At 44.0% G+C, this 22927-nt stretch overlaps 1 protein-coding gene across 1 annotated transcript; it reads right to left on the bottom strand.

The window, feature by feature from the left end:
- Positions 1 to 405: 405 nt before the first annotated feature.
- On the bottom strand, positions 406 to 14457 carry AKIRIN1 (akirin 1). The gene is made up of 5 exons (XM_021672107.2): positions 14130 to 14457; positions 7912 to 8052; positions 6220 to 6354; positions 3805 to 3876; positions 406 to 2225 (listed from the first exon to the last, which is right to left on the bottom strand). Exons 1-5 carry the CDS (start codon positions 14347 to 14349, stop codon positions 2215 to 2217), a joined length of 579 nt encoding a protein of 192 aa, XP_021527782.1. The 5' UTR covers positions 14350 to 14457; the 3' UTR covers positions 406 to 2214.
- Between the last annotated feature and the right edge of the window lie 8470 nt (positions 14458 to 22927).

Genomic DNA, 22927 nt, shown 5'->3' with positions numbered 1-22927 from the left:
CACTTTAAATAGTAAGTGAGCACATAACTCTGATCTATAACAAGACTTCAGTTGGGCAGCATTCCCCATTACTGGTTCAGCCTCCATGGCTTCTGATGGCCCCCACAGCTGCCCTTTCCTTATTTTGGTGTGACTAGCCCACTGCAGTGCCATTCCCATTACAGCCAATGCTATGTTCCTCTTTTAGGAACAAGTGACTACCATGAAAAAAGAGATAACAAATTGCCCTTCAAATGCGAAGTAAAATCATTCTTTAATTATTAAAAAAAATCACTGTTGGGCTTTTTTTTAAAGGTCCATAAATTTTCAATGTAATGTTGAACTGGGGAAATGGTTATAGCAGCTCTCACGTAAGTTATCTGAATTAGTAAACATTATCACAGTATTAAGAAGGCAAGGTAAACAAATAGCTTAAGTATTTTATTTGTTTGCAACTAAGCTTGTTAACACTATATAATGAAAATGTACAAAGAATAATGTTGCAGTTTTTGGTTAGATTTAAGTCAAAGACATTCATTAATAAGGAATCTTTGAATGTGAATATTCCAGAAATTTCTCTAAGCCATCTGATCAGAACAACTGTCTCTGAATATTACCTTACTTTGGAAGGTATTGGCATACATTTGAATTAAACTCAGAATTTTTCAAAATAAGCCCTAATTAAAAAAACTATTCTATATTCAAAGTAAAACAATATTAATAGAACTTTCCTTTCCAGAAACAATAAAGGAAACAAGGCATTTTGTAAAATGTGGTCCTGAACAAGTCACAGTAAAAAATAAATGTATACTTAACTTCCACCTCCTCAAAACAGAGGCTATTTTCTGTTCCTCAGCCTTGGAAACAAGGTGAAGAACAGCCTATATGCGACTTCGGGCAGGGGGTTGCCAAAACAAAGCTGAAGCAGTTGACCATGGACACCTCAAAATAATTTGGGAGAACCTGACCAAAGGATTCTATTTTTTTTTTGAGACGGAATCTCTGTTGCCCAGGCTGGAGTGCAGTGGCGCGATCGATCTCGGCTCACTGTAACCCCTGCCTCCCGGATTCAAGTGATTCTCCTGCCTCAGCCTCCCAAGTAGCTGGGATTACAGGCGCTTGCCACTATACCTGGCTAATTTTTTTGGATTTTTAGTAGAGATGGGTTTCACCATATTGGCCAGCGTGGTCTTGAACTCCTGACCTCAAGTGATCCACCTGCCTCGGCCTCCCAAAGTGCTGGGATTACAGGCATGAGCCAACACGCCCAGCCCCAATTCTTTTAATAACTAATACAAAAGTGAAGTGGCTCCTCCCAAGTAGCAGTGCTGCTGGGGCCTGGCCCAGGCCTAGCCCTGAGCTCACCTCTTACGCTCCCAAGCAAACCCTGATGCTCCTGCTCCAGGGGACACCTTTTCCCTTTAGAGGTTCAGTGTCCAGGGAGCTCTATGATTGTGTGAATGAGGTGAGCGCTGACTCCATGTGAGTATTTTAAGGCTTGGAGTCAAAGTATTTTCCTAACACGCCTAGGCAGAGTCCATGTGTCAATGGCCCGTCTCCAGTTTGTTCTAATTTCTCACCACACATCTGTAGATCTAGGACCGTAGACCTTTGCTATATCATCATAATCACATCTAATGTCCATCCTAACTTATGATTCATATTCTGTGCCTGGAAACAGTCCCTGTATTTAACAATAATACCTACACATAAAAACAATCCACTGTTACAACTTATATGGTCACAAAACATTAATGATCTTCTGTAGACCAAGCAAATGTTTTTTTACCATAATTGTCGTGCATCAAATTCACAGCCAGAATCCCCAAGATCAAAAAAAGTTTTTGCACAATACAAATAATAACTTAAAATACACATACACACATATACACACACTCTCACACACACTTCTTACAGAACTGTGCTTGGGGAAACTCCATTTGTTGAGTGCCACTGAAGGCATATTTTGCTAAACTGCTGCTCCAGGTATTTTTGTTTGGAACATCTATCACAGTAGGGCACAGCTGTTTATTGGATGAGCAGAAAAGAAAGATATGCTTGTGGCAACCAGAAAGTTTTATGGTCTTTCAAGTTGTATAAAATGGACCCGCAGAAACATTTAAATGTTCTCAGGATGCAAAGTTGGAGCTGAAATGTGATATCAAACCAGTTGCAAAAAGTGTACAGCAGCCATCTTTTGAGGTTAAACCTGGTACCCAGATATGTGACGAAGCTTCAGGACACATCTGTAAATTAGGAATAAAAAACAAGGGTAAGAATACTAAAAAATGTAGTGTCATGCTTCAAAAAATTTCACTAATAGTAAATGTGATAAATAGCATAAACAAGTCACCACTTAAAAGACACTAAAGATTGGGAGCCGCGGTGGCTCCGGCCAGATGTCCTGGCGCTTGAGGAGGCGAGGCTATGAGTTCAATGCCAAGCTGGGCAATATGAGAACCTCTCATTCATTGGAAAAAAAAAAAAAAAAAAAAAAAAGACACTAAAGATCAAGAATTTAAGGAACCTGACTCAAATTCAGTTAGATATACAGCTGTTTATATTTTATGTTTTGAATATCTGGTAGTTGCAAGATATTTAGAATAAGAAGTCTTGTGGCTGGGCGTGGTGGCTCATGCCTATAATCCCAGCACTTTGGGAGGCCGGGGCGGGTGAATCATGAGGTCAGGAGTTCAAGAACAGCCTGGCCAACATGGTGAAACTCTGTCTCTACTAAAAATACAAAGAATTAGCTGGGCATAGTGGTGGGCACCTGTAATCCCACCCACTCGGGAGGCTGAGGCAGGAGAATCACTTGAACCCAGGACGTGGAGGTTGCAGTGAGTGCCTCTGCACTCCAGCCTGGGCAACAGAGTGAGACTTTGTCTCAAAACAAACAAACAAACAAAAAACACACACCACCACCTCTCCCCACAAAAAACAAAAAGAAATTGTGAGGTTTGTTCTTAGGTTCTTGCCGAGTTTAAAGAGAAGAAACTGAGGCCAACACAAGAAGATCCAACATAAAGGAATTTATTCAGGCTCCTGGGCGAGGTTCTGCGGTCCGACAAGAGGGGCCGGAGAAGTCGCACAGACTCCTCTCAGACGTGGGGTTTTATAGGGAGTGGAAGAGCTCGACTGGTTGTGGGAGAGCAGGACTACTATTGGGTAAGGTTACAAGCTTCTGTTTGCATACAGGACTTGGCTGCTATTGGTTAGAATTACTCGGCTGCTATTGGCTAGAAAGACTCAGCTGCTATTGGCTAGAAAGACTCGGCTGTTATTGGCTAGAATCACAAGACCCCGCTTGCATGCTGGATTCTTTAAGGGAAAGCCAGGCTGGCGAGAAAGGGAGAAGGAAACATGCCTGAGCTTGTCCGAGCTTTTGAGGGAAAAAAGGCGGTGGGGGGATGTGCATCTGAGCTCCCGGCGAGGCAATCGGCCTTACAGAAATACTGACCACACTTGATAAACTAACTAACTTAAGGAATCAATTTTCATAAATTAACAACTGAAACTGTCTTTCTGGTAACAAATTGGTGCTTGAGTCAGACTACCTAGATTTTAATCCTGGCTGAACCACTAGCTATATAAGCTTGGACAAATTAACTTCTTTAAGTGCTATCTTTACCCATAAAATGGGGCTAACAGTAGTACTCCCTCACAGAGTCACTGTGAGGATAAGCTTTAGTGTGGATTTAATAGGCTTACCACAGAGGCAGGCACATTTTACTTCACAGGGGCTTTTTACTCTCAGGAGAGATTCAGTGTAGAAATTTTGCTCTTGAAGCTTGGAAAATTCAAAGAAAATGTGGCAATACTTACAGCTTGTTGGCCTTGTCCCATACCGTCGCATAATCTGATCATGTGTGAATTTCACGAAAGATTCATATTGTTCTGTGAGAAGACAGTATATACTTATCCTCAGCAACTCTCCCTCAATTTTTCAAGAATCAAGTGTCAGGATCACAAATAGCTTCCCAGTTTGAATTCTCCACCCTCTCAGGCCCTCCTTATAAAGGTCACTGAGATCTGATCCTTCCTCTTAGAACCCAGAGCCAAATCCCTGGCTTCTAGAATTGGTCACTGATGGTGTATAACAATATTTTCCTGATAACCTCTCCCCGTGACATAACTCCATCCCCTATAAGAGCCTCCCAAGGCCGGGCGCGGTGGCTCAAGCCTGTAATCCCAGCACTTTGGGAGGCCGAGGCGGGTGGATCACAAGGTCAAGAGATCAAGACCATCCTGGCCAACATGGTGAAACCCCATCTCTAGTAAAAATACAAAAATTAGCTGGGCGTGGTGGTCGCACGCCTGTAGTCCCAGCTACTCGGGAGACTGAGGCAGGAGAATTGCTTGAACCCGGGAGGCAGAGGTTGCAGTGAGCCGAGATTGTGCCACTGCACTCCAGCCTGGAGCCTGGTGACAGAGTGAGACTCTGTCTCAAAAAAAAAAAAAAAAAAAAAAAAAAAAAAAGCCTCCCAAGACAGAGAGGTACGTTTACTACCACAGCCAGCAAATTTCAGCCCATCTTCTATGGGACATGAATCTTTGAAACTCTTTCCTTGCTATAAATTTCTTTTTTTTTTTTTTTTGAGATAGAGTTTCACTCTTGTTACCCAGGCTGGAGTGCAACAGCGCGATCTCGGCTCACCGCAACCTCCGCTTCCTGGGTTCAGGCAATTCTCTTGCCTCAGCCTCCTGAGTAGCTGGGATTACAGGCATGTGCCACCATGCCCAGCTAATTTTTTGTATTTTTAGTAGAGATGGGGTTTCACCATGTTGACCAGGATGGTCTCAATCTCTTAACCTCGTGATCCACCCGCCTCAGCCTCCCAAAGTGCTGGGATTACAGGCGTGAGCCACCACACCTGGCCTCCTTGCTATAAATTTCAACACTCACTGAGTGAAAAGCATGAGTGAAGAAGTGTGGGATGGTCAGAAATCTGAGAGAAAATCTATACCATATAACTGTAAACAGTTCCACAGAAGTACCACCTTGTAAGGGGAAACTGAGTAGAAAAGAAGGCAGCCTGACATCTGTGAACAGAGAAGTGACTCAGAACCAACTGACTGAAACAGTATTAAGGTGGGAGTGGGAGAGGGAATGATATATTAGAGCTGCTTCTTATAATATATATTATATTAAAGGATCAAAGTAGTTCTACTATAGAGGAACCCATTTAACTTTGCTTAACTCAACAGCTCCCAATATAAAGCAGACCTATCAATATTCTAAGGAAATACATTTTGTGGGTCACCAGATTAGGAAACAATGCTGTTACAGGAAAAAGTTGTGCTTCTTCACTCTCCCTCATGATTACACAGCAGCAAAGCATGAAAGCTGCCTATACATCTCTTAATTACTCACACTGTCATCCTAAGCAACAGATCTTGACCTATATCCCACAGGGTTCAGCTGAGGACTTTAATCAGAAAAGGAGTATGATAAGGTTGGTGCTTTAGATACAGTACTGTGGTTTAATGTGGAACATTATCCACTTTCACTAAACAGGTACTATTTTTTATTCCTGATTCAGACCTCTTCCTTTCACAGAAGGCTTTAATTGTTGCCATCATTGATCACTACTTTTATAAAACAAAGCCTGCCCTAGCCTTGCTTTTACTCTACTGTTCCTCTCAAATCATAGGATACCCGACTTTCCACATCCATATCTACGACTTCCACTAGGAAATTTGAATATGTTGACAATGCTGCACTCTTCCATAACACCTGCTGGGAGTTTAGTACAGTATCACAACTATACCTGTTTACCAGCCAGCTAGCCCAAATAGCCTACTCAATGCCTTTATTGATATGGAAAATTCTTGCAGAGGCTTGGTTTCTTTATTTTCAGAAATGCAAATGAAAAATCCTTCCCACTGGGGAAGGCGTAACACTCCAGTAATCCCAGCACTTTGGGAAGCTGAGGTGGGGATTTCTTGAGGCCCTGAGCTAGAGACCAGCCTGGGCCCATAGCAAAACCTTGCCTCTATTTAAAAAACAAAGTCCTTGGAACTTGAAGCCCATTAAAAAAAAACAAAAACAAAAACAAACAAAACAAAGTCCTTCCATATAATGTATACATGACGTGTTTACAATCACCAAAGTAACTTCAATACCCGAAACTCAATAAACCCCCTTGCATGAAGTCCTATTCTCTAAGTTATTTCACTGGCATTAATTCTTAACTGAACCCTGTTAATGACAATGGCATATTCACTGCCTCAGCCTACCTGCTAGTTTGGTATTGAGGATTTGCTCATATTCCTCCCGAATCTTATCTTCATAGTCTTTTAAGAGACGCTCACATATTATTCCAACTTGTCGGAGGGTGAAGGTGGGCTGGTCCTTCTTCATCCATGAGGAACCTGGCCAAAAGAAACATCGAGTTGGGGCTGGGTGTGATGGCTCACGCTTGCAATCCCAGCACTTTGGGAGGCCAGGTTGATCACGAGGTCAAGAGATCAAGACCAGCCTGGCCAACATGGTGAAACTCCGTCTCTACTAAAAATACAAAAATTAGCTGGGTGTGGTGGCGCAGCCCTGTAGTCCCAGCTACTCATGAGGCTGAGGTAAGAGAATCACTTGAACTTGGGAGGCAGAGGTCTCAGTGGGCTGAAATGGTACCACTGCACTCCTGCCTGGGTGACACAGACTTCATTTCAAAAAAAAAAAAGAAAAGAAAAAAAAAGGAAAAACTGAGTTTGAGGTGTTAGGGGAGGGACAGCATTAGGAGAAGTACCAAATGTAGATGACAGGTTGATGGGTGCAGCAAACCACCAAGGCACGCGTATACCTATGTAACAAATCTGCATGTTCTGCACATGTATCACAGAACTTAAAGAATACTAATTAAGTTGGGTGCGGTGGCTCACACCTGTAATCCCAGCACTTTGGGAGGCCAAGGTGGGTGGATTATCTGGGGTCAGGAGTTTGAAACCACCCTGACCAACATGGTGAAACCCCATCTCTATTAAAAATACAAAATTAGCCAGGCATGGTGGCGCACCATCTGGAAAAAAAGGAAATAAATATTTTGTTTTGTTTTTTGAGACTCACTCTGTCTCCTAGGAGACTCACTCTGTCACCTAGGCTGGAGTGCAGTGGTGTGCTCTCAGCTCACTACAACCTCAGCCTCCCAAGTAGCTGGGATTACAGGTGCGCACCAACACACCTAATTTTTTTGGATTTGTAGTAGAGACCAGCTTTTGACATGTTGGCCAGGCTGGTCTCAAACTCTTGACCTCAGGTGATCCGCCAACCTCAGTCTCCCAAAGTGCTAGGATTACAGGCATAAGCCACCTAAACTGGCCAAAAAAAAATTTTTTTGTTTGTTTTTTGAGATGGAATTTCACTCTTGTTGCCCAGGCTGGAGTGCAATGGCTCAATCTTGAATCACCACAACCTCTGCCTCCCGAGTTCCAGTGATCCTCCAGCCTTAGCCTCCTGAGTAGCTGGGATTATAGACATGTGCCACCATGCCCAGCTAACTGTATTTTTAGTAGAGACAGAGTTTTTCCATGTTGGTCAGGTTGGTCTCCAACTCCTGAACTCAAGTGGTCCACCAAAGTGCTGGGATTACAGGCGTGGGCCACCGAGCCTGGCCCTTGTCTAGCCAAAATTTTATCTAACTTTAATCATTTAAAATTAAATAGCCCACATGTGGCTATCTAATATGCACTGGCTACCACATTACACATTGCAGTTATACAGGAAGATATTCTTGTATTGGGTGGATGGAAGCACATCAAATCAATCTGAGGTTTCTTCCAATTTCGTAATTTTAGAATTTTAAAAATATCAATAAGTAGTAATATATCCACTTTAGCAACTGTATTACATTAGATGAGACCAATTCTGGATTCGTCATTATAAGTACCATTTACAAATTCTTAAGTGGATTTTGCAGATTAAAGCGGGCTTACCTGGAGAGCTAGGTGCTGTGAGTGCTGAGGAGTGAGGTTGACTTTCTGAGGCACAAGCTTCACTCTGATTAAGAACAACTTCTAAATGTCTCCACCTCTGGTAACGACTATATTCTTGTTTTATGTTCTGAAAAATTTGCTCTAATAAAAAAGAAACAATCTTGAGCTTTTACTTTATTGTCTCATTTCTTCAAACTTTCTTCAGAATTGGGAATAGACAGAGATCTTCTGACTAGACTTTAGATACTCCCTTTGGCATGTAGGTCTCAATCTCTCCTTCCCCCCACATAAATAAGCAAAATGTTTATACTCCACAAAGCACTCCCCCATGGCTTCAAAGACAGTATGTTCTATTGCCACTATTTCAACAATGCATAAAAGAACAGCTACTTTGGCATAAACCAGCCCGAGTTCCCTTTACTTGTTCTCCTGTGGCAATGAACACAAGATCTGCAGTTTGCTGGATGGTTAACTAGTACAATTTACAGTTAAAAAAAAAAAAAAATCCTCCATTTACCTAACAGGGGCTATTTTTCATCTCCTTTAAATTTTACAGTTTCACAAACTAGGGTATTAAGGGCTGAGTCTCACACTGCCCAAGGCCTTCTAACAAGGAAGCTCTTGTCCCATATGGGACTTTAAAAAAGCATCTCTAGAGCCGGAAGTGGTGGCAAGTGCCAGTAATCCCAGCTACTCTAGAGGCTGAGGCGGAGGATCCCTTGATCCCAGGAGACTAGCCTGAGCAACACAGCAAAATCCTGTCTCCAAAAAAACCCCTGGGGAAGCTTGGGTAATTTATCTTAAACAAACAAACAAACAAAAACTCTGGGAAAGAGGGCATCAGAAACCATTACTATGTTCACAGCATGGACACTGACCAGGAGATTTAATGCCTAGAAGTGATAGTCAGGGTTTAGAAGAGAATTTTCTGATCCTAAGAGGCAGCTCGGTGTGGGGGAAGATTGAGTCAAGGTAATCACAAACCAAATTTGCTAACACTATTAAAGGGAGCCCAGGAAACACAAATTATTACACAAATGACACCTTGAAATATACTCCTAGAAACAACAAAGAATCTGAAAGGATGTGGTTTTCAAGTTCTTTGTTTTTACCTCCTCATTTAAAAAAAGAGAAAACTGTATCCATCTCCCACAACTCAAATTATTCAAGTGTATACTTTGCTGTAACCACGTATTTTTTTAATGGTGGGAGGCATTAATAATGCCACTTTGATTCTTACTAGCTATGTGACTATAACCTTGAGAAGTCATTCAGGATCTTTACTTTTTCAATATAAACATCAAATACCTACCTGATAAGGTGGCAAAAATCAAAATCAAAGATAACAATAAAATCGTAACAAGTGACATTACAGTCCAGGAACTGACATGAATTCAAGTGGTTCCACACATAAACTCCCTAACTTTCAGCCTAAATACTGGAACAATGTAGGATTAGCAATGCTTTAAGAGTGCTATGGGTCAGGGATGGTGGCTCATGCCTGAAATGCCAGCACTTTGGGAGGCCAAGGTGGGAGGATCATTTGAGCCCAGCCTGGGTAACATAACAAAACCCAGTCTTTGAAAAAAAAAAAAAGGTCAGGCATGGTCGCTCCCACCTGTAATCCCACACTTTGGGAGGCTGAGGCAGGTGGATCACCTGAGGTCCGGAGTTTGAGACTAGCCTGGCCAACATGGAAAAACCATCTTTACTAAAAATATAAATTAGCCGGGGGTGGTGACATGTGCCTGTAATCCCAGCTACTCCAGAGGCTGTGGCAGGAAAATTGCTTGAACCCGGGGAAACGGAGGTTGCTGTGACCCAAGACTGTGCCACTGCACTCCAGGCTGGGCAACAGAGTAAGACACCATCTAAAAAAAAAAAAAGGGAGTGCTATGAAGTTCATATTCTAGATTTCTGAATTTATGAAGTTTTCACTTTATTTTATTTTGAGTTGGGAGTCTCGCTTTGTTGCTCAGGCTGGAGTGCAATGGCACAATCTCGGCTCACTGCAACCCCCACCTCCCGGGTTCAAGCAATTCTCCTGCCTCAGCCTCCCACGTAGCTGGGATTACAGGCACCCACCACCACACCCAGCTAATTTTTTAGTGGAGACGGGGTTTCCCCATGTTGGCTAGGCTGGTCTTGAACTCCTGACCTCAGGTGATCCGCCTGCCTCAGCCTCCCAAACTGCTGGGACTACAGGCATGAGCCACCGAGCCCAGCCCCACTTCATTTTAAAACGTCTTATTCCTCAAGTCAGAGTCAACACAAGGACAAGAACTGCAAAGACTTGAAACAAGAAAGAACAAGTATGAGGACAATGCTCAAGAGAACAGAAAGTCTTTGATAAACCTCTGCCTCCTGTATGGCAATATGAACAAATGGAAAGATACAATTTTGAGGGTGGTAGGACTAAGAAGTCCAAGAATCTAAACATGGTATCCAAGGGAGAAAAATAAGAAAGTAGACATGATTTTCTTTGGAGTAAGACCATATAAAACACCCATTTTTTTTAAAAGAAGAAAAATCCAGGCCAGGTGTCGTGGCTCACGCCTGTAATCCCAGCACTTTGGGAGGCTGAGGCGGGCAGATCATAAAGTCAGGAGATCCAGATCAGACTGGCTAACACAGTAAAACCCTGTCTCTACTAAAAATACAAAAAAAAAAAAAAAAAAAAAAAAATTAGCTTGGTGTGGTGGCACGCACCTGTAGTCCCAGCTACTTGGGAGGTTGAGGCAGGAGAATCACTTGAACCCGGAAGGCGGAGGTTGCAATGAGCAGAGACTGCGTGCGCCACCGCACTCCAGCCTGGGTGACAGAGCGAGACTCCATCTCGAAAAGAAATAAAAAAGAAAGAAAGAAAATCCAAATTTCTTTTTAACAGTGAATAATTTTAATCCTTGCCCCCATTATTTGAGGTTGTGCTTCCAGATTATTTCAGGTTTAAGCGTATCCTACAAATTCTACAGTGTTCCTAGCTGCTACAAGCAAAAATTCAAACTCTCGAACATGGCATTCAATACTTTCCAAGATCTGGCCCCAGTTTATTTTCCTGGTTGCATCTGGATTCCACTACAATCCAGTTACATTACATTATTCTTTCCTTAAATTGTGGGTTTTATGGACTTTGCTCTCATGTTTCCCTGTGCTCGAAATGAGACTATGGCTCAAACTTTATCAAGACTCAGCTAGCCGGGTGCAGTGCCTCATGCCTGTATTCCCAGTACTTTGGGAAGTCGAGGCAGGTGGATCACCTGAGGTCAGGAGTTCGAGACCAGTCTGACCAATATGATGAGACTCCCGTCTCTACCAAAAATACAAAAATTAGCTGGCTGTGGTGGTATATGCCTGTAATCCCAGCTACTTGGGAAGCTGAGACAGCAGAATCGCTTGAACCTGAGAGGCAGAAGTTGCAGTGAGCTGAGATTACGCCACTGCACTCCAGCCTGGGCAACAAAAGTGAAATTCCAACTATTAAAAAAAAAAAAAAATTAGCCGAGCGTGGTAGTGCATGCCTGTAATCCCAGCTAGTGGGGAGGCTGAGGCAGAAGAATTGCTTGAACCTGGGAAATGGAGGTTAGAGTGAGCCGAGATCGCACCACTACACTCCAGCCTGGGCAACAGAGTAACTCTGTCTCAAAAAGAAAAAAACCAGACTCAGCTAAAATGCTACCTCAAACCAGAAGTTACTCCCAGACTCTGAAGTCATAATCAGTTAACTGCTTTGCACATTGTTTACAAATATTTCCTGCGATTAGCAACCCCCTTCTTCCATGCCTGGATGCCTGGTATCCACCTAGCACTCAATAAAGATTTAAGCAATAAATAGCTTAGTTTTACAGGACCTTTCCATAAAAAGTACCATCCAGAATGAGCACCCCTCATCTGAAATGCTTGAGACAGAAGTTTTGGATTGTGGAATAGTTGCATTATACTTACCAACTGAATGTCCCTTACCCTAAATCAGAAATGCTCCAATGAATAAGTATTTCCTTTGAGTGTCATATTACCACTCAATTTTTGGAGCAGTTCAGACTTTGCAGCATTTCAGATTTCAGAAAAACTGCCCAGCTAATTTTTTAGAATTCTTTTGTGTAAACAGGGTCTCACTATGTTGCCCAAATTTGTCTCAGATTCCTGGGCTCAAGCAATCCTCCTGCCTCAGCCTCCCAAAGTGCTGGGATGGCAGGTGTGAGCCACCATGCCTGGCTCACCACATTCTTTTTTTTGAGACGGAGTTTGGCTTTTGTTGCCCAGGCTGGCGTACAATGACTTGATCTTGGCTCACTGCAACCTGCACCTCCCAGGTTAAAGTATAAAGTAATTCTCCTGCTTCAGCCTCCCTAGTACCTGGGATTACAGGTGTCCGCCACCACACTCAGCTAATTTTTGTATTTTTAGTAGAGACTGGGTTTCAACATGTTGGCCAGGATGTCTTGACCTCCTGACCTCAAGTGATCCACCTGTCTTGGCCTCCCAAAGTGCTGAGATTATAGGCATGAGCCACCAAAAATCACTTATTAAGCAGCTGTTGTAATGTGAACTGCAATCGAATTAGCCTAGAGGGTACTGAAGAAATAAAACATTTACATTAAACCCATCACTTTACACTATTCAAAATACTTTTTACAACTGTCTCGAGGGTTCCTCAACAAAAGATAGGGCAAGTATTAACTCCAATCTGCAGAAGTGAGACCCAAAAAGATTGAGACTATCTTTTGCAGGAGCCAGGGAAGAGCAAAACATCACTGGAAGCGGCCATCTATGGCCCTTGCTTTTGAGAGTTCTTTAAAAACGACTTTTGCAAACATTATCTCATTCTGTACATAAGGTTATACAACATTGAGTGGCCAGGGAATTTAAAGTAGAATACAGGTTTTTATGGGCAGGCTCGTCAGGTACCAGATAAGAGACCTGAAGAAATTACGCTATTGGGATTGGCAAATAGAAGGAAAAAACATCATGATAAAGGCACAGAGCATTGGGTCTGGGGGAAAGAGCAAAGGCACAGTTTGAAAAAAAATGTTTAAGAGACTGACTAGGTTAAGATATGGTCACAGTTGATAAGTCATTTGAATTCTAGGATAAAAAGGTGAACTCGAGTTAAGGATATAAAATCTGGGAGAGCTCTGGCTGGCTGCAGGAATCTTGGTGTGAGGATGAAGGTCAGATATTTGCATTGTGGATCAATATGCAGAGGAAGGAGGAAATGAAACCTGAAGGCACTGCTAACTGAAAAAGGGTGAAGAAAAATGATTTTACGGTGAGCCCAAGGTTTTGCTTAAGCTTGAGGAATAGAAAAACACACAAAGAAATGACTTGCCCAAATCCATTACTGAGACGCCCCCCTCATTTCCGGAAGTCCTTTAAAATCGCAGAATATTAATGCTGAGGCACCCTCCCTCCCCTCTACTCCTGCGCTATGATGAGGTGTCTACTGTAAAACCAGTCCTTCCTTTTCCTTGGACAAAGTGGAATTCCTTACTGAAGGAGAGTCCCTCTGTTAAGGACAGTTACATTCTTAGTTCCGTAGAACCTACAGACGTCGTAGAATTCTCAAATTCTAGCCAATGACCTATCGATTTCAAGCCATATATGGTACAAGGCAATAGCAATATGATAAAAGAACGTGGCCAGTCCTTTAGAAATTATCAGGTTGAAATCGGATTCCGCGACTCGCGACTCCAGACTCTCGTGGCGGCCTCTAGTCCCTAAAGACTTCTGGAAATCAAGTCTCCCTACAAGCTACCGTAAGGCGCTGAACAGCACACACTCGAGCCCCTTCCCGGTAACCCGCCACCACCCCTCCACCGCCCTCCAGGCCAGGTTCGTGAGTAGAATCCCATTTTCCATGGCCCACTGGATCTGCAGGGTGGGTCGGTGCAGGCCCGGGCAGCGGAGGCAGGAGGGGCTTCAGCGACAGGGATGGCTCTGAGCGGCCAGGGGTATTCCCATTTTCCTCTTGGTGTCCACCCCTCCAGGCTCTCCCTCTCCAGGAAAACCGAAAACCAACCCTGTGGCCCCACTACCCCTCCCGGATGTCTCCCATCCCCGGAAGCAACCAGACCCAGCGGCATCCCAGTTCCCTTTTCTCAAGGCAAAGAAGGGTCCGTGGGTAAACTGGCTTGGTATTCCCAACCCTACCGCCCCCGCCCCCGCCCCCCCAAAAATGCCTGGGCCTGGCTTCCTGCCAAACCCGCAGCAGCGCAGGTTACCCGGAGTTGGAAGGCGCCGCTCGCTGCCGGGCGGGGCGGGCTGCTGCAGACTCGGCGGTGGGGTCTGCGTCTGAAACGGCGGCGGCGGCTCAGCGTCCGGGGGCCTGAGGCCCGGAGTGGGGCCGGGCAGAGGGGCGCAGCGCCGCCGCTTCGGGGAGCCGGGACTCAGCAGCGCTGCCTCGAACTCCATGGGCCGCTTCAGCGTCGCCCCACACGCCATGCCGCTGAGGGGCCAGGAACCGGGAGCGGACGCGGCGGTAAGTGCGGCCCAAGATCCGGCTCCTCAGCGGGGCTCGCCAGCCAAGCCGGCTCCAATGGCGCCTACAGCACCCGGCAGCAACGGTGGCCCCGCCTTCTGTGACGTCACGGGCGCTCGCCACCGCCCGGCAGAGGGGGGCAGGCCGGAAGAGGGCGGCTCTGCGAGGCTGGTCAGCGCCGGCCGGGCCCGCGGCGCCCCCTGCTGAGGAAATGGAACGGTCTGGGCGGAGAGCGTGGTCACCAAGCAACACCGGGAAGGCCCCCACCCCCACCCCCGCCCCTCCCAGGGTCCCAGCCCTCCCCCACGCTCTGGGGTCGTCGCACCCGGGTGGCCCCCAAGGTTTTCGCACCTGCGCTGCGCAGGCGTGGGGGAGGGAAAGCTTGAAGGGGCCTGATGAGGGTCCGTGGGGGTCTGGTGATTCCAAGAACCTCCTTCTAGGCCGCTCTTGTTCCCGTGATAAAAGAGGGTGATTGTTAAAGGTCATCAAGGGCATTCTGCTGAGCCCTGGGAAGTCTGCACTTACATCAAGTATCAGAGGATGGGCTTTAGGAAGTCCATGAACCCCATGAAATTATTTGCAGATTTGTGGGGTGGGAGCGAGGGTAGGGGTGTGCTGACCCATACCTTAAGCAGCTCCTCAAAGGGATCTGTTACTTTAAAAAGTTGAGAACACACACACACACACACACACACACACACACACACACACACACACACAGCACCCACTGGCTTAAACCGTCTTAAGTATAGCTTCAGAGTGTTAAGAGCTTCAACTGGTAGCTGATTTGCCATCCTTCCCATCTGACTTGGCAGCTCAGGTTCTTCCTCGTCTTTCAGAACTCTTCACAACAAAACCAGGCGGAAAGTGCTTTTGATATTCTGGAAAAATAAATAGATAATAGGAGGGTTCTGCTTTCTGAAACTCTACGTGCCTGTATTTTTCTGGGGAGCAGTTCCGATGTTTTCAACAGATCATCAAAGGGGTCTGTGATCCAAAAAAGGTTAAAGCCTTTCTGTAACTTTTCATATCTATTATATATTGAATAATGACCATGACTCCTGGGATCTGTCTTCAACATATCTCCAGGATGTTTCAGAACAGTCGGAATTTCAGATATTCACTTCTATCAGCGCATATGCTAATATGCGCTACAATAGATCAATGTGCTACGATATTTGGGTTGGAGAATATGGGCATACTACCTCAGTCTCCATTCATTGTTCTTTTTTCTATTGCTTTTCTCTGGGTCCTCTTCAGTTACTACAAATTCTTTTTTTTTTTCCCTGCTCCTTGTGGAACAGGGCTACCCCATAAGCAGTGTGCCCGGAGTAACCTCTACAAATTATTTAAATATCATAACATAGGGCATGTATTTTTGCATTTATCTTTGTAAAATTGCAGAAATAATTCTAAAATCAGCATACCAAATGTTAATTTTATCTCCTCTCTTGTCCATAAGAGCATAAAGGGGGCTTACAATAGGCTAGAAAACTAGAAATAGAATATTAGGGCCAGAGAAAAAGGAGATCACAATTATCCTGGGGCTAAACATGACTGTCACTGAATTTGAAATGTAGTTCTCCTCCGGGCACGGTGGCTGACGCCTGTAATCCCAACACTTTGGAGGCTGAGGCAGGTGGATCACTTGAAGCTAGGAGTTTGAGACCAGCCTGGACAACATGGTGAAACCCTACCTTTACTAAAAATGCAACAACTAGCCGGGCTTGGTGGTGCACACCTGTAATCACAGCTATGGGGAAGGTTTAGGGGGGAGAATCACTTGGACTCCCCACCTTGAGATCGTGCCACTATACTCCAACTTGGGAGACAGAGTGAGACCCTGTCTCAAAAAAAAAAAAAAAAAGAGAGAAAGAAAGGAAGGAATGAAGGAAGGTAGGTAGTTCTCAGCTTCATGCATGCTAGGGAAAAAATGAAAACAGTCCATGTTGAATAGATTTTGTCATCTGAAAGGAATGAGTTAATCAGAAGAGGCATCGTAGATTTTTTTTTTTTTTGGTCTTGTATAACAAACTCTAAAGGTAGTTTCTAATGTGATTTTATTAGGAAACAGTGAATGAATTAATAAAGCAATTAGGAAGATTTTAACAACAAATGCAAAAGGAAAATTCTTTTGGATATGGATACTTTCTGTTATGGCTAATGAAAGCCAAGGACATAAAAAGCAACCTAGTAATGTTTTTTGTTTGTTTGTTTGTTTGTTTTGAGACAGAGTTTTGCTCTGTCATCCAGGCTGAAGTGCATTGGGGTGATCTCAGCTCACTGCAACCTCTGCCTCCAGGGTTCAAGCAATTCTCCTGCCTCAGCCTTCCTAGTAACTGGGATTACAGGTGTGTGCCACCATGCCCATCTAATCTTTGTATTTTTGGTAGAGACAGGGTTTCTAGAAATCCTGATCTCAAACTCCCAATCGCAAATGATCTGCCTGCCTTGGCCTCCCAAAGTGCTGGGATTACAGGTGTGAACCACTGCATCTGACCTAGTGATGATTATTTTTTAAGGTGCTTGTCTAATGTGGGCCAAATAAATTGCCTTCTTATGGTGTAAACAGGTCCTAAGTTAGAGCTTAGAAGGTTTGAAAAGTATGCCCCTTGGGTAGTCATTCTAAATAACACTTTTTTTTTTTTTTTTAAATTTTAGAGACAGGGTCTTACTCTGTCATCCAGGCTGGAGTGTAGGGGTGCAACCATCACTCACTAAAGCCCTGAAAACCCCTGGGCTTAACTTCCCAAGCAGTTAGGTCTCTGCAGTACCACACCTGGCTAATTTTTCAACTTTAAGTTAAATTTGCTAAATTTGTTGGAGAGACAGAGGTCTCACTATATTACCCGTGTTGGTCTCCACCTCCTGGCCTCCTGGGATTACAGGCATGAACCACTGCGCCCAAGACTTCTATAAGCTAGGGTTTTACTAAGCTTTGATAGTCACTGTCTTCTCTGTGATCCTTTAAAACTTTTGAGTGTGCCTTGTAATATTAGTATTTTAAAAGAGGAAGTTGGCCAGCTGTGGTGGCTTACACCTGTAATCCCAGCACTTTGCGGGGGCCAAGGTGGATGGATCACCTGAGGTCAGGAGTTTGAGACCAGCCTGGCCAACATGATGAAAGCCTGTCTCTACTAAAAATACAAAAATTAGCCTGGCCTGTGGCACACACCTGTAGTCCCAGCTACTCAGGAGGCTGAGGCAGGAGAATCTCTTGAACCTAGGAGGCAGAGGTTGCAGTGAACTGAGATCACACCGCTGCACTCCAGCCTGGGCAACAGAGCAAGACTCCATCTCAAAAGTAAATAAATAAATAAATAAAAGAGGAAGTTATAATTTGTGTATCTGACTATGCCTCAAAACTGTAAATTCCTTGAGAATAATAGCCAGGCCTCCTTCATCTGTGTTTTTCCACCCCCAATACAGTGTTTGAATGCATTAGGGGTAGGTGCAGAATATATACTGGTCAAAAGAAGAAATGGGGCCAGGCACGATGGCTCACACCTGTAATCCCAGCACTTTGGGAGGTCAAGGTAGGTGAATCACTTGAGGCCAGGGGTTTAAGACCAGCCTGGCTAATATGGTAAAACCCCATCTCTACTAAAAACACAAAAATTAGTGGGTCTGGCAGCGCATGCCTCTAATCCCAGCTACTCAGGAGGCTGAGGCATGAGACTTGCTGGAACCCAGGATGCAGAGGTTGCAGTGAGCTGAGATCATACCACTGCACTCCAGATTGGGCGACAAGCAAGGCTCTGTCTCAAAAACAACAACAACAAAAAAGAAATGGCAATTATCTCAAGGTTGGAGGTTGGTCTCTCTCTCTCTCTGAAAGCTGAGAGTCCACATTGCTGAGTGCGGGTGGATTCAAATGATTGAGAAACCAAACGAGTAGACGGTATATCCTATTATATGCTGCCGATGACAGAGGCCTAACCATAAAGGTGTCCTTCAGGGAGCTCTGAAATAGTCACTCAGTTTAGTATCTCCTTGTGAGATCACCACAGTCCATGTTTGTTTTGCTTTGCATATCCAGGCCCTTGACCAGTTATACACAAACTCACACATACACACACATTGTTGAATATCTTTCGCTTGCTAGGCATTGTACTATCTTAGTATCGTGGTTGAGGATACTATGGTATGAAAAGAGGGGCCCCTGCCTCCCTTCCTAGGGGCCTCGACTATTAGAGATGACAGATGTTAATCAAATAATCACAACAACAAATATGTAACTGCAAACGATGACGAGTACTATGAAGAAAAGGACAGGATGTGATTAAAGTCAGGAGTCCTACCCTGTCTTGGAGGGCAATGAAAACTTCCTTAAAGAAAGGACATTTGAGCTAAGAGCTGATGAATCAGTTGGAGTTAATTAAGCAACGAAAGGGCAGAGACAGCAGAGGGGACAGCACATATGAAGGCCTGTGATAGAAGAGACCATAGTGTGAGGAATCAAAATACGTCTCCAGTGGCTGTGGTCCAGAGGATGAATTTGGAGAGTCAGGGAGAAAAAAACTAGTGAGGAAGGCAGAAGAAGGAGTTTAAATATGATCAGAAATTACATTTCAAGTTCCTGGCTGCTTTCTTGAAAACAGTTTGGAGAACAGGGATGGATGAAAGAAATCAATAAAGAGATTACTGTATCTGTCCAGATGCACCCCTTGCTGTATTAGTTTTGTAATATTACAGGAAGCTCCCACTTCCAAGCACACACAGATTCTTTCATATCGTCACTGAGGAGACGGGGGTGTTTTTATAGTAGTTTATCTTGTGAAAGCTCAGCAAGAGATCTGAGGCTCTGCCTGTTTACTGGTGCCAGGGGTATTGGGATTGAAGAAAAGAAAGACACCATCTTCCAAAATCTTCCATGATTCTTTGTCCAAAGTTTCCAAGGGAATTGTCTATATTTACGTTCTTCTTTTTTGTACCTCCCCGTCACCACCCTGACCTAAGTCTATCTGACCTGTGCCCTTCCCATTCCACTAAAACAAGTAAGAGACAGGGTTTCACTACTCTCCACGCCCACACTATGAGTAAAGTAGATGGAAATGAACAAAGTTTAGGCGATTAAATCAACAGATCTTGGTAAGGATTAGGTACGGAGATGAGGGAGAAGGACTAGGCTACCGGCTTTCCCAGCACCATATTCTAAGAAAGTTTTCATTTGAAAATGATCAGACTGAGGAGGAAAGTAAGTTTTGTTTTGGACATGTTGTATTAGAGGTTCCTTTAAAGCCTCACTTGGGATTCTCAAGTGGAGGTATTTGTATAAATATGCGGGTCTGGAATTCAAGAGAGATCTGTATTGGAGAAAAAAATTCAGGTGAGTCATTGGTGGAAAAATGGTTACTGAAGTTGTAGGGGCAGCTGGGATTGTCTAAGGTGGAAGTTCTCAGCCTTTCCTTGTGTGCCATACACCCCTTCTCTGAATGTTTTTAAGTGCATAAAATAAAATACATATGATTGCAGAGGAACAGAGCTATAATAAAATATGTATGTTTATATATTCATATATATTCATATATATTTTATGTTTACATAATTATATGTTTACATATTAAAATATGTTATATATAATAAATTTCAGATAGTACATTAATATCCATCGGAGGCCAGGATTGGTGGCTCACACCAATCCTCCCAAGCACTTTGGGAGGCCGAGGCAGGCAAATCACCTGAGGTCAGGAGTTCGAGATCAGCCTGGCCAACATGGTGAAACCCCGTCTCTACTAAAAATACAAAAATTAGCCAGGTATGGTGTCATACGCCTGTAATCCCAGCTACTCCAGAGGTTGAGACAGGAGAATTGCTTGAACCTGGGAGGCGGAGGTTGCAGTGAGCTGACATCGAGCCACTGCACTCCAGCCTGGGTTACAGAGCAAGACTCTGTCTCAAAAAAACAAAAAAATCCATTGGATATCTATTATATACTGATAGACTATGGAAATACATGTATTTCTCATTGGATATTGATAGACTCTCTGGAGATACATAATAAAACGGCTAAAACAAATAATTGAAATGGAAGAGATGGCTGTGCATGGTGGCTCATGCCTGCAATCCCAGCACTTTGGGAGGCTGAGGCAGGTGGATTACCTGAGGTCAGTGTTTGAGACCAGCGTAGTCAACATGGTGAAACCCCACCTTTACTTAAAATATAAAAATTAGCCGGAAGTGGTGGCACACCCCTGTAATCCCAGCTATGGAGAGACGAAGCCAGGAGAATTGCTTGATCACGGGAGGTGGAGGTTGCAATGAGCTGAGATCATATCACTGCACTCCAGCCTGGAAAAAAAAAGGAAAAAGGAAAAAAAAAAAGGAAAAGGATACAGCAGCATCAGCAAGGTAAAATAAATAATCAACATAATAAAAATTGGCAGAACTAAAGTGTTATCAATTGGTGCTAAATGTAACTAAACAGAATTATCCCACTAAAAGAGACAGTCAGATTGAATTAAAAACAAACCCAGCTGGACAGAGTGGCACACGCTTGTAATCCCAGCACTTTGGGAGACAGAAGCAGGCAGATCACCAGGTCAGGCATTCAAGACCAGCCTGGCCAACATAGTGAAACCCTGTCTCTACTAAAAATACAAAAATTAGCTGGGCAAGGTGGCGGGCGCCTGTAATCCCAGCTACTCTGGAGGTTAAGGCAGGAGAATGGCTTGAACCGGGAGGTGGAGGTTGCAGTGAGCTGAGATTGCACCACGGCACTCCAACCTGGGTGACAGAGCTAGACTCCCTCTCAAAACAAACAAACAAATGACCCAACTATGTACTATATGCAAGAAACAGATTTAAAACACAGTAATAAAAAGAAAAAAACAATGAAGTTGGCAAGGCATACCTTGGAAATGCAAATAAGGGAAAAGAAGGAGTGGCAGTGTGAATATCAGGAGAAACCTAAAGTAAAGTACCAAATGGGATGATATGTAATAACAAAAGGCCTAATTTAAAGTTTTAATAATCATAATCCAAGCATCATGACAGCTAAATATATAAGACAAAAACCATTTGGCTGGGAAAGGTGGCTCACACCTGTAATCGCAGCACTTTGGAAGACCGAGGCCAGTGCATCACTTGAGGTCAGGAGTTCAAGACCAGCCTGGCCAACACAATGAAACCCTGTTACTGCGAGCCAAAATGGCGCCACTTCAGTCCAGCCTGGGTGACAGAGTGAGACTCTGTCTCAAAAAAAGAAAAAAGAAAAAAAAAACCAAAACAACAATAACAACAACAAACTATTAGAAAGGCAAAGAGAAAAAAAAAAAATATATATATATGGCATGAAGTGCAGAAAACAAAAAGACAGAAAAACAAAGAAAGAAAGCAAGGCAAGGAGAACTTGATAGAATTACAATTATACTGTGACTAAACAGATTTAATACTGGTTAATAGGCAAAAAAAGAGGAATTGAGGAGCTGAATAAACAAAGTTGATTTAATACTCATTTATAAGGCAGGGCATGGTGGCTTACCACCTGGCCTATAATCCCAGAACTTTGAGAGGCCAAGGCAGGCAGATCACCTGAGGTCAGAGTTTCAGACCAGCCTGGTCAACATGCTGCAACCCTGTCTCTACTAAAAATACAAAAATTAGCCTGGTGTGGTGGTGTGTACCTGTAGTCCCAGCTATTCAGGAGGCTGAGGCAGGAGAATTGCTTGAACCCAGGAGGTGGAGGTTGCAGTGAGCCAAGATCCTGCCATTGCACTCCAGCCTGGGCAACAGAGCGAAATTAAGAGAGGTGGGGTGCAGTGGCTCACACCTAAATGGGCGGTAAGGCAAAAAGATTGCTTGAGGCCAGGAGATGGAGACCATCCTGAGCAACATAGCCAGATTCTGTCTGTACAATTTTTTTTTTTTTTTTTTTTTTGAGAAAGAGTTTGGGTCTGTCGCCCAAGCTGGAGTGCAGTGTCGAGACCTTGGCTTATTGCAACCTGCCTCCTGGGCTCCAGCGATCCTCCTACCTCAGCCTCCCAACTAGCTGGGACTACAGGCGCATACCGCCACATCTGGCTGATTTTTCTATTTTTTGTAGAGATGATGTTTTGCCGTGTTGCCCAGGCTGGTCATGAACTCCTGGGTTCAAGTGATTCGCCCACCTTGGCCTCCCAAAGTGTCGGGATTACAGGTGTGAGAAAAAAAATTAGCCAGGCATGGTGACACTTGCCTGTAGTCTCAGCTACTCAGAAGGCTGGGGTAGGAGGAAACCTTGAGCTCTGCAGTTTAAGGCTGCGGGGAGCCAAGATTACACCATAGCACTCCAGCCTGGGTGAGAGAGCGAGACCCTGTCTCTACAAAAAATTGTTTAAGATAAAAAATTTAAAAATCAGGCAGGACATGGTGGCTCATGCCTGTAATCTTAGCACTTTGGGAGGCCAAGGCAGGTGGATCATGAGGTCAGGAGATCAAGTCCATCCTGGCTAACATGCTGAAACCTAATCTATACTAAAAATACAAAAAATTAGTCTATTGTGGCGGCACATACCTGTAGTCCCAGCTACTCGGGAGGCTAAGGCAGGAGAATCACTTGAA

The sequence above is a fragment of the Aotus nancymaae genome, unplaced genomic scaffold (assembly GCF_030222135.1).
Source record: "Aotus nancymaae isolate 86718 unplaced genomic scaffold, 86718_ANA_hifiasm-v0.15.2.pri h1tg000007l, whole genome shotgun sequence".
In the NCBI taxonomy this organism is placed as follows: domain Eukaryota; kingdom Metazoa; phylum Chordata; class Mammalia; order Primates; family Aotidae; genus Aotus; species Aotus nancymaae.
Note: the sequence above shows the minus strand (reverse complement) of the source record. Positions and strands in the feature narration are given on the sequence as shown.

What these genes read in the sequence shown, in the direction of transcription:
- AKIRIN1 (XM_021672107.2), bottom strand. Translation starts at nt 14,349, where the DNA reads ATGGCGTGTGGGGCGACGCTGAAGCGGCCCATGGAGTTCGAGGCAGCG. An exon ending in GCGGCGCCTTCCAACTCCGG is followed by an intron (nt 8,053 to 14,129) that starts GTAACCTGCGCT and finishes CTTTTTTATTAG; the next exon opens with AGCAAATTTTTCAGAACATA. An exon ending in CACAGCACCTAGCTCTCCAG is followed by an intron (nt 6,355 to 7,911) that starts GTAAGCCCGCTT and finishes TCTTTTGGCCAG; the next exon opens with GTTCCTCATGGATGAAGAAG.